At 40.2% G+C, this 12,238-nt stretch overlaps 1 protein-coding gene and 1 long non-coding RNA gene across 8 annotated transcripts in view; one reads left to right on the forward strand and one right to left on the reverse strand.

Annotated features, from left to right (window-relative positions):
* LOC104115270 (uncharacterized) overlaps positions 1 to 12,238 on the forward strand; it is a 66,871-nt gene that overhangs the window by 45,903 nt on the left and 8,730 nt on the right. For 2 of the 7 annotated variants that reach the window (XR_011412584.1, XR_011412585.1), the window contains 2 exons: positions 767 to 886; positions 8,226 to 9,155. This is a non-coding gene — a long non-coding RNA (uncharacterized lncRNA). Of the gene's footprint in view, positions 1 to 766; positions 887 to 8,225; positions 9,156 to 12,238 lie in introns of those variants that run through there. The other 5 variants (XR_011412587.1, XR_011412588.1, XR_011412589.1 and 2 more) reach the window with 3 other exon arrangements.
* On the reverse strand, positions 7,408 to 11,001 carry LOC117281206 (fatty acid amide hydrolase-like). Its single transcript, XM_070191561.1, has 6 exons — positions 9,872 to 11,001; positions 9,682 to 9,779; positions 8,635 to 8,764; positions 8,424 to 8,462; positions 8,204 to 8,350; positions 7,408 to 7,881 (listed from the first exon to the last, which is right to left on the reverse strand). The coding sequence occupies exons 1-6, from the start codon at positions 9,969 to 9,971 to the stop codon at positions 7,712 to 7,714; spliced, it is 684 nt and encodes a 227-aa protein (XP_070047662.1). The 5' UTR covers positions 9,972 to 11,001; the 3' UTR covers positions 7,408 to 7,711.

Below are 12,238 nucleotides of genomic sequence, written 5' to 3' on the forward strand. Positions count from 1 at the left end.
AAAGTATTGAATATAAATGTTTGTTGTTCACAATCCGAGTTAATGTTTGAATGTGGAATAATGAGCATAAATTATGAAGTATGGCCAACGTGCCAAGAATGATATTGCGTTATGGCCAATGGTGCCAACAAAATGAATGACATGTAAGAGAATGTGAAATAAGTGGTAAATCCTTTTTATAATAAATGCCTTGGGAGTATCGTTTAGCCACTAATGAAGGGTAGGTCGAAATAACCTAACCCCAAAACTATACGTGCCGGTGTAGGAGTGATTGAGGGGTAAATCCCCGTGATAATGTGATAAGACTGTTTCCCCTTATATGGGATGATATTGATGTGTTGAGTTGTTTCCCCTTAAATGGGATGAGATTACTGCTAGCGAGATGTGATGTGATGTCGACCCACACGGCATTGTGGTGAGACGGCTTAGCCGGTCGGGTTGCGATCGGATGCCACGCTGCGCATATGGTGGTATTGTGAGTGTATGTCTCGGGGTGAGACGGCTTAACCGTTCGGGCTGAGATCGGACTCCGTGCTAAAACACGGTGGTGTATCGGTCCAAAAGATATCCCAACTTAAAATATTAAAATTTACTTGTCCCTAACTTGACACCTTGTTACTATTTGATTGTCCTATTGATGTCCCGTTTCCTTCTCTGTTTAATGTTATTTGTTCAATTGAGAGGGTGCTTAGTTATACATACTAGTACTATTCCATATGTACTAATGTTCCTTTTGTCGGGGATGCTGCATCTTTAATGGATGCAGGTGTTCCATAGCAGGTGGTATTGATCAGTGATAGCAGCACACCCTCTCCTCACCTGGTTTGGTGAGCCCCACTTTATTTCGGGGTCCTGTATTTCCTATCCTTGTACATAGCATTTTAAGGTATAGCCGGGGCCTTATTGTTGGCACTGTCATAGCACTCTTTTGTTCATGTTAGAGGCTCCATAGACATAATGTGGGTTGTATCTGTTTTTTGGAAGGTTAAACTAAAAATACTGTACTCGTATCATTTGTTCCACTTAAACTATGATTGTACAATATACTGTTTTGAAGACTTGTTGATGACGTAACTAATGGAAATGAACTGGTGTTGTTCTCATGACTTCTTACTAACTAATTAATGAAATGTATTCTTCTCTTTATTTCTGGGTGAGTTGGGTAGACGGAACTATGCAGGCTTGCTCGACCGGGGTAACTCTGTTGAGTGTCGGTCGCGCTCCCCGAGATCAGGGCGTGACAAACTTGGTATCAGAGCCTAAGGTTTTAAAGTGTCCTAGGGTGTCTCGGAGCCATGTCTAGTAGAGTCCTTCTTATTGGTGTGTTGTCAACCACATCTATAATTAGGAGGCTACTTGAGCATTTAGGAATAATACCCTTCTTTGATGATCCAGAACGTGCGATATAGCTGATTGTAAGATTGTTCCTCCTTTAACTCGTGCATTGCTCTAATTTTCAATATATGGCGCCTAGGAAGAAAGCAAGAACTGGCCAAGGAGCCAATGCCACCCCAGGAGTGGTAGTTGATCCTTTACTTGATGATGCGGATGAGCACCCGAGGGTGAGAATATTCCCCCGATTACTACACTGCTTGATTCCACTACACCTGGTCAGACCACACCAGTTCCTACCCCTACTGAGGGTGCAACGATACCTCCAACTGATATTCCAGTTCCACCTTCAGCCCCAGCTTCCGGTCCCGGTGTATCTAATGGGGATCTTAGGGGAGCCATACAGATGTTGGCTTAGATAGTGGCTTCCCAGGCCTAGAGATCAGATGTTGTACCCATTTCTTCTAGTCAGCCAGGGGATTCCACTAGTTCTAGGGTGAACAGATTTCTCCAGTTGGACCCTCCAGTGTTCACAAGTACTAATACTGAGGAGGACCCTCAGGATTTTATTGACGAAATACACAAGCCCCTCCGAGTTATACGGGCTACTGAGATGGAGGGAGCAGAGTTGGCCTCCTACCGCCTGAATAGGGTGGCCTATTCTTGGTTTGAGATATGGGAGGACTCCCGTGAGGAGGGGAGCTCTCCGGCGAGGTGGAGTGAGTTTGCATATGCCTTCATTGATCATTTCTTGCGTGCCGAGATTAAGGCAGCTCATGCCGCCGAGTTTGAGAACCTGAAACAAGGTAGCATGAGTGTGTGGGAGTATCATATGAGATTGTGTGCATGTCCAAATATGCCATCAACATGTTACCTACTTTGGAGGCTAGAGTGCACCGGTTTGTGCAGGGCCTTAGCCCTTTGGTTATTAATGAGGCCGCTATAGCTGCCTTGAATTCTGATATGAACTACGGTAAATGGTGGCATTTTCTCAAGCCACAGAAACCCATAAATTGAAGAATAGGATAGAGCGAGAGAGTAGCAACAAGGCTCGGTTAGCAGGCAACTTCAGTGGTACTTCTAGTGGTGGTGGTAGGACAGCTTTCAAGGGAGGATCATCAGGGCCATCCCAGTCTTTTGCTCAGTCTTCAGTCAGTGCACCGCCATCGGGGCCCAATCAGCAGTAGGGGAACCGTTTTAGGCCCAGTCAGGGCAACAGGGGATCCTACCAGCAGGGTCAGTCTGGTAGGAGATTTCAGTAGCAGCAGAGGCCCTCATGCCCTAGGTGCGGGAAGATGCACTTTGGGACCTGCTACATGGACTAGCCCATATTCTATGGGTGCGTAATGAGGGGTCACATTCAAAGGGATTGTAGTTCATCTCACCAGAGCACAGGCAAGGGTACAGCACAGCCATCCATTTCTGCAGCTACTACATCCACAGCACCTCCTCCAGCTTGAGGCACCCCAGCACCCGCAGGGAGTGGTGCAGCTAGGGGTGGCGCATAGAGTTTGGGAGGACCCAACCGTTTTTATGCTATGGGGGGTCGCCAGAGTTCAGAGGCTTCTCCAGATGTTGTCATAGGTATATTGACTGTCCAATCTCATGATGTGTATGCTCTAATTGATCCCGGTTCTACTTTGTCCTATGTCACTCCCTATGTTGCTATGGAATTTGGGATAGAACCGGAGCAGCTCCATGAGCCGTTCTCTGTATCTACTCCGGTCGGTGAGTCTATTGTGGTCGCGCGGGTTTATCAGGATTGTGTTGTCATGGTGCATGGTCGGGACACTATGGCCGATCTCATTGAATTGAAGATGGTTGATTTTGATGTAATAATGGGGATGGATTGGCTTTATTCATGTTTCGCTAAGTTTGACTGTCGAACCAGAACTGTTAGGTTTGAATTTCCAACTGAGTCAGTGAGTGAATGGAAGAAGGATGATGTGGTGCCGAAGGGTAGGTGTATTTCTTACATTAAGGCCACAAAGATGATTAACAAGGGGTGTATCTACCATTTGGTCCGGATTACGGACCGATGTGGAGGCACCTACACTTGAGTCTGTGCCTGTTGTGAACGAATTTCCGGAGGTCTTTCCAGATGAGCTCCCTCGAATCCCGCCAGATAGGGAGATTGATTTTGGGATTAATGTGATGCCAAGCACGCAGGCTATATCTATTCCACCCTACAGAATGGCACTAGTAGAGTTGAAGGAGCTAAAAGAACAATTGAAAGATTTATTAGAGAAGGGTTTCATCCGGCCGAGTGTGTCGCCTTGAGGTGCACCAGTTCTATTTGTAAGAAAGAAGGATGGGTCGCTAAGAATGTGTATTGACTATTGGCAGCTCAACAAGGTTACAATCAAAAATAAGTACCTACTTCCAAGGATAGATGACTTGTTTGATCAATTGCAGAGTACTAAGTACTTCTCTAAGATCGATTTAAGATCCGGGTATCACCAGTTGAAGATCAGGGAGCAGGATATTTTGAGAACAACTTTCAGGACCCGGTATGGGCACTTTGAATTTCTGGTAATGTTCTTTGGGCTAACAACTGCCACCGCAGCTTTCATGGATCTCATGAATCGGGTCTTCACACCTTTCCTCGACTCCTTTGTAATAGTGTTTATTGACGATATTCTTGTTTATTCGCGAAGTCAGGAGGACCATGCCTATCATCTCAGGGCAGTTTTGCAGGCCCTGTATCAGCACCAGTTATATGCGAAGTTTTTGAAATGTGAATTTTGGCTTGAATCTGTCACGTTCTTGGGTCATGTTGTCTCTAGAGAAGGAATTGAGGTTGACCCCCAGAAAATTTCATCCGTGAAGAATTGGCCTAGACCTACTACCCCAACAGAGATTTGCAGTTTCTTGGGCTTAGCTGGATATTACAGGAAGTTTGTGGACGAGTTTTCCACTCTTGCCTCTCCGTTGACTAAATTGACACAGAAGGCGGTTAAGTTCCAATGGTCAGATACTTGTGAAAGGAGCTTCCAAGAGTTGAAATCAAGATTAACTACAGCACCGTTGTTGACTCTACCAGAGGGTACGGATGGATTTGTGGTATATTGCGATGCTTCAAGGATCGGTCTTGGGTGTGTATTATTGCAACATGGCAAGGTGATAGCTTATGCTTCTAGACAACTCAAGAACCATGAAAATAACTACCCAACACATGACTTAGAGCTTGAGGCAGTGGTATTTGCATTGAATATTTGGCGTCATTATCTGTATGGGGTCCATGTAGATATATTCACGGACCATAAGAGCCTACAATACAGTTTCAAACAGAAGGAATTGAATCTGAGGTAGAGGAGATGGCTTGAGTTACTCAAGGATTACGACATCGATATTCTGTATCATCCGAGGAAGGCTAATGTTGTGGCGGATGCTCTTAACCAGAAGTCTATGGGTAGTTTGGCTCACTTAGAGGCATATCAAAGGCCGTTGGCCAAGGAGGTTCATCGGTTGTCTAGTTTGGGAGTTCGTCTTGCGGACTCTAGTGAAGGAGGGGTGATTGTGCAAAATAGGGATGAATCGTCGCTTGTGGTGGAAGTCAAGGAGAAGCAATTCAATGATCCATTGTTGGTACAATTGAAGGAGGGGATTCATAAATATTAGACCATGGCCTTTTCTCTTGGTGTGGATGATGGTACCCTAAGGTACCAAGGGCGTCTATGTGATCCAAATATGGATGGTCTCCGGGAAAGAATCATGATCGAGGCTCACACTTCTAGGTATTCCGTGCACCCGGGCTCTACAAAGATGTATCATGATCTTAGGGAAGTCTTTTGGTGGAACTATATGAAGAGTAATGTAGCGGACTTTGTGGCAAGATATCCAAATTATCAGCAAGTGAAGGCCGAACACCAAAGGCCTGGTAGGTTGGCACAGAACATAGAGATTCCGATGTGAAAGTGGGAGATGATCAATATGGACTTTGTGGTAGGTTTACCTCACACTCCTCGCAAATTCAACTCGATTTGGGTGATTGTGGATCGACTCACGAAATCAGCACACTTCTTACCTGTTAAGACTACCGACATAACAGAATAGTATGCTCAGTTGTACATAAAGGAAATAGGGAGGTTACATGGAACTCCAATTTTTATTATCTCATATCGAGGGGCACAGTTCACAGCTAAGTTTTGGAAGAAATTTCAGCAAGGTTTGGGTACCCATGTGTATCTTAGTACATCCTTTATCCTGCAGACTGACGGGCAGGCAAAGCGGACTATTCAGACGCTTGAGGATATGTTGCGCGCTTGTGTTCTCGACTTCAAAGGTAGATGGTATGATCAGTTATCGCTCATAGAGTTTGCCTACAACAACAGTTATCATGCCAACATTCAGATGGCACCGTTCGAGACTTTATGTGGTAGGAGATGTAGATCTCCCATTGGGTGGTTCGAGATTGGGAAAGCGGAGTTGATAGGTCCAGACCTCGTGCATCATACTATGGAGAAGGTGAAGATTATTAAGGAGCGGTTGAAAACTGCTCAGAGTCGTCAGAAGTCCTATTCGGATGTTCGTCGTAGGGATTTGGAGTTCAAAGAAGATGATTGGGTATTCTTGAAGGTTTTTCCTATGAAGGGTGTAATGCGATTTGGTAAGAAAGAGAAATTGAGTCCAAGGTATGTCGGACCATACAGAATCATTCAGAGGATTGGTCAGGTGGCTTACAGGCTAGAACTACCTCAAGAAATGTCTTTAGTGCACCCGGTGTTCCACGTGTCCATGTTGAAGAAGGTGGTTGGAAATTCGTTGCTTATTGTTCTGGTTGAGACCATTGAGGTTAATGAAGAATTGACTTATGAAGAAATTCCAGTTGCCATCCTTGATAGACAAGTCCGAAAGTTGAGTAACAAAGAGATTGCCTCTATGAAAGTACTATGGCGGAACCAGCAAGTTGAAGAGGCCACATGGGAGGCCGAGGAAGAAATGAAGAAGAAGTACCCTCATTTATTTGACATGTATCTATAAAGTTGTGTTCTATGAAAATGCTAAGAGTTACCTTCTGTGAATTATGTATCATTCGTACATTTGATGTTAAAGGTGTTCCTTTTTGGTAGTATACTGCTCGTGAGGCCACGGTTGGCATTGTTTTAATATTATGTTACTTCGTTGGTTCCTGTATATGTTGTTAGGACTGGTTTTGGGATTCTCTGGCAGGTGGATAGGCCCAATTACAAGGGAGACTCTGGCAAAAATTTTGCAAATTTAGGGAGCTAGTCAAAAATTAGAACTGCTAGTGTATGTTGTAGCAACTGAATCACATTGAGTGCTCATGGTATATTTCAACCCTCATTCGAGGACGAATGATCTTAAGTGGGGGAGGATGTAAGGCCCCGTAAACTTTTTACCTAAAACTCGGGGTTTTATGGTGCCGAAGTGGACTTGCATGTTGACGATTGTAGAGATTCTTCACGGCGAGCTTGCTCGACGCGGTACAGACTTTTGGGTTGTACAGTGCGTTGGGGGAGTTGCAAAAAATTTTTGAAGTGCAGGGCGTTTCTGCGGTCGCAAAACTGGTCTGCGGACCGCAAATCTGACACAGACTGAGGCAGAAAAATGGGGCAATTTTTCGGACCATTATGCGGTCCATTATGCGGTCGCATAATCATTTTGTGGGCCGCATAACCCATCGCAGACCCCGCATGAAAATTTTCGGAGGGAAGTTCTGCGGCATTATGCGACCGCAGAATAGGTATGCGAATAGAGTGGGGTAGACTTGCCCAGTTCCGGAGGGCCATTATGCAGCCTATTTTGCAGACCGCAAAAGCATTATGCGGTCGCATGTGTCGGGGCTTTATTTTTTTAATTTTATAACCCGATCCCTATTTCGTTTATCTAGCCTAAGGGTTCATTTTTGGGGGAACACTTGTCATTTTAGAGAGAGGAGAGAACTATTCTAGAGAGAGGAAAGGGAGGGTTAAAGATTTCACTACTCTACCTTGATCGAACCTTGGGATTTCATCGAAAGGAACTAGTTAAACCCCTTAAAATTTCTATGATTGAACACTAATCAAGGAAAAACAAGAACAAGTAACACGGATTGAGCTAAGTAAAAGAATGTAATTCAAAGCTCTTAGTAACTATATTAAATAGAATAACGAATTAATATTCAAATACAAAAGATAACCCAAGAGTATGAACATGAACTCATACAAGATTAACCTAACATAGAATAATCTAAGAAAATATGATAAAATAAAGAGAAAGTAAGATATCCTAAAATCTCTCAAGTTATTTGCTAATTCATCATAAGCTTCCTCTCAAAATGAGAGTAAGAGACTATTTATACTAGGCTGGTATTTGGATTAAATAACCAAAATACCCTTAAGCTAGTAAGAAAGCCAAGTAGAGCCAAATTACAAAGCTAGCCTAAATTGCCAAAGTAGTTAATATAGACATGCTTGATCTTGACCCATATAAAGCACTCTAATGCTATGATGTTGACTTGAAAATCATCCTTGTCAAGCGCTAATCCAGCGTGTATGAGGAAGACCCCCCGTGTACCTCTATGGAGCATGTGGATTCCTGATTGTCCTGTCACATAAACAAATCCACTCACCCATACTATTGTTAATAATGAAAAAATATTCCTAAACAGAGTTGAAAAGTAAATAGTGCAAAATTATTAGAGTTCATCTACATAGCTTTAGGTATAGTCCGCACATTCAAAAGGATACAATTCTATAGAATCTTTAGGGTTTGTCTTCATGGAAAAAATTTCCCTAGATTTTCTACTTAATTTAATATTGACCAAATGTGTGACTTGATTAAATTATCAACGTTAGTATCATGATTTACTTCATATGAACTGCGAGCATTTTTTGTCTATTATTTACAACTTGTAAACTAAACTCACCCAAATTTCGCATTCTTTCCAGTTGTTCCAAGGCCAATTCATGCATATTTGTCTTGCCAACCAAAAGTACATCACAATTTCGTAATCTTGAGACGCAAACAGCATCCTTCTTCACTTCATGAACCTCGTGAAACCAAGTTGCTCCACCTGTTTATCATTAAGTATGTAACTAGATCCTTGCAAAGAACTATGATTTGGCGACTAGAGCTAGAGTACATACCCTTTGATGAATGTGGATAGCAATCAATGTCATCCTTAACTGCCATAAAGATACCATCCAGGATTGGTAATTCACTTCAGCGACACAACAGCTAAGAAATGGAGCTTAGTAAAGTCAAATGCAGATAGCAGGTATGACATGCTTTTGAAATACAATGGCACAACTGCATACATGTCTACATATAACCTTACAAAAATATATACCAGAGTACCTTCTTTAAACCTTTGTGTGGAAGCAGCAACTTGCCTTCTGACTTCATCAGAATCATAATAAATCAGTAGCGGTTCCAGGGGATTCTTATTGTTAGTCTCTTCTATAGCTGAGATAAAGTGCTCTTCTACCTACTAATACAATTGTAAACATAACCTTATCCAATAATATATCTATATAGAAAACATGAAAACAGAAAAAAAAAAAAAAAAAAAAAAAAAAACTATGACTTGCTTGAGATGGAGTTGTAAGCTTAGATCTGCAAGCATATGCATAATCACGAATCTTCCAATAGTGGATGGAGGACTTCACTGCCTCCCATTTCAGTCCTGAGGGTTGGGACGTCTCCAGGGTTCGCGACGCAAGCCCCCTGGCATCCCACCCCTGAATCCTTTTTTCGACTCAATTTTCTGAATACCCTATCATGATACCAACCCGAATCCGCTTTCAAGCCTCCTTATGAGCGTGAAACTATGTTCATATGATGTCATTCTCTTCCGAAGCCATCAGTGGCATGCAAAATGATGAGTAAATGAATTACTAGAGTGCTTTGAAGCCTTAAACCCTTTGAAGATTTTGAGAGACTTTACAGGAAAGCAAGCCAAAATGGAATACAGCAAATAACTACCGAATTATAAATTGATTGTCATAGTACAACTTATAACGGACTGAAAAATAACTGTAGTTCAACTAGCTTATGAGATGTCTTCAATCTTCATACTGTTTGCAGCTTAGCCAAGTTTATTGTGAGCTCCTCCCAATGGTTGATTTTTATGAATTGCTATTTGTAGAAATTCATCACAAATTAGAAGGTGTAAGATAGAAAATACCTCCGACTTTGTTAATAAACAACAACAACAAACAACACAGTAAAATCTAACTTTATTAATATGTACTTACTTAATAGATAGTGATACAACTCAAATTGGCATGTAGATACAACTCTGTCCATCTATTGGCAAGAAATAGCACAACTCCAAATTATTAGCAAGGTTTATCATTTTTTATAAAATAATTGGCAAATTACAGTCTCATCTACCCAACTTACCATATATTCTCCATATATCACATTCCATCTCTCTCTCTCTTCGTACATGAACTCTGTTGTTCTAAGCATATTGTTCCACATCATCAGACTTGCTACCACTAAAGTGCAAAAATAGTTTATCATAAGGTGCTTCATCAAAAAGTAATCAACCTAGAAAAATCAATTTATTAAAAATTGGGATAAAAGTTACCTATAAAATAGGTAGTCAATGTAGCTACCCCTCCCCCTCTTTCTTTCTCTCTCCCTCCATAATTGAACTCTCTTGTTTCGAAGATATTGTTCCACCCCATCAAACTTGTAAATTGTTGCTGACATTGGGAGACAAAAAGGGAAATCGATACACAAGGCAACTCGCGTTCATGCACGGTCTGGGGAAGGGTAAATTTTAAATTAAAAAAATCTTCCCTCTTTTTTTAATCTTTTTATTGTAGTGAGTTTTTGTGTTGTCACGATTGATTGGTGGTCATGGAATTTTTGTGGTGGTGATGCGGCAGATGATGTATGAATATGTGAAACATTGGATGCTTGTGGTGGTGTATATTTGCATATCACCATGTATACATGTATGTATATTACGTTGTGTACCGTGATATACATCGTTGGATGTGTGATATACAATGATACATATGACATACAATTTGATATACTTTGTTTGAAAATGCGATGGATAATATACAATGATATATAAGATATACAGTATGCTATACATTATATGAAAATGTGCCAGTAATGAAACTTTCCGGTGGCCTGTCATTTTTTCTGCCGATAGAGGACTATTTAAAAAAAATTATGGGAATTTTATGGGTTGTTGGAGAAGACATCTGGGTTGGAGTTGAGAAAAAAAGTGAATAGAGAGAGAGAGTTATAAGAGTTACTTTTTGTCAATTTTTTGGGAAAATGACAGAAAAAGGATACTTCGATGATACTATTAACTTTTTGACCTCGGTAAGAGAAGTCTCGAAAAACAATAGCCTCCGCCAAAATTTTGGAAAGTGCTCCCGGCAATTGACAAAATTTTGTATATGGTGATCATCAGAGGATTTCTCATAAAAATATGGCAATCGCCTTAATTTTTCATATGAATCACACTAAAATTTGTCATAAAACATGATAATCGTCAGAAACTTTTATATTGTATTCACCAGAATTTTCAAAAATATGGCAATCGCTTAAAAAAATTATATGATGATTATCAGAATTTGCTTTTATGGCAATCGCCAGAAAGTTTTATACGGTGATCACAAGAATTTGCCACAAAATATGGCAGTTGTCATAATATTTCATATGGAAAAATTTTGGCAGTGTGCTTTAAATTTCTAGCAGTTGCTTCAAAATTCTGGTAGAGTGGCTATTTTACTAAAATTTTCTTAAAGGGATCAAAATCTGTTGATGGTTCTAAAAAGGTCCATTCGGTATAATTTGCTATAATATTTTTAGGCTACAAGTGCTAATATCAATTATTGGTTAATGGCTGCTAATTACTCTTTAGAGTTATACATAGGTGTCAATTTCCCTAAGCCTCATGAACTTCAAACTAATGGACAAAACAACTTTTCTTTTTTCCTTTTTTTTAATTGTGAACAAGGAGAAAATAAAATTTTAACCTAGATAAGGGTCGTTTGTTTGGTGAACAAGTTATCATTAATAGTGATGAGATTATAATACCGGAACTAACACCGAGAAAAATATTTAGTGGATATACTTTTTTGATAGATGTTTGGTTCATTGGACTAAAACTGAGATATACGGGATATGGTATAAAATACGTATTTAATTTAAACTAGATAATTGAGATAGATTTTTAATTTTAATTTTAACCTTGATTTTCTTAAAGGACTTCGGGAGAAGAATTTGGAGAAGGGTAAATGTGTTGTTTTGGTATTTAATCTTGAGGTTACGATACCACATGAAGTGTGTGATAAAAATAGTACTCAATTTGTCTTACATTGCAGCTAATCGCTAATTTAATTCGGGACTATATTATCCCTCGAACCAATCGACCCCTAAGAGAACTAGAGATAAGGCCTAGTCTAGGTTGTTTGGTTATATTTGTCTACAGTTTAAGGAAATGCGAAAAGACCTGAAAAGTGAGTGAACTAGTAAAGAATTGAATTTTTCTTCATCCAATTCAATGTTTGGCTTCAAAAGTTTCAATTTCAATGTTAATTTTCTTTCTTTTTTTCCTTAAAATATGTATTTATGAAACAAAAAGTCAACAATTAGAGGAATCCCCACAGGTCAAAAGATAAAAGGAAAAAAAGGTGGATGTCATTTGTATGATCACTAGATCTGGATTTACTTTCTTTGAACGTAACTTGATCATGATCTAAAACAAGTTTGCAAGAGGAAATTTGGAATTTCAATTTTATAAAAATGATGAAAATAGCAACATGTACATGTTTTTTCTTGTCTTTTTTTTTTTCCTTTTTTTTGTGTGGGGTAGAGAGGGGGAGGGAAATAATGTAAACATGTGTGCTAGTGCTCGTACAACGGTAGAACCTACTAATTTGCAATAACATCTAAAAAGATCATACAAATCGCTTTATGCTCAAATTAA

This window comes from Nicotiana tomentosiformis, chromosome 12, assembly GCF_000390325.3.
Source record: "Nicotiana tomentosiformis chromosome 12, ASM39032v3, whole genome shotgun sequence".
Classification (NCBI taxonomy): Eukaryota; Viridiplantae; Streptophyta; class Magnoliopsida; order Solanales; family Solanaceae; genus Nicotiana; species Nicotiana tomentosiformis.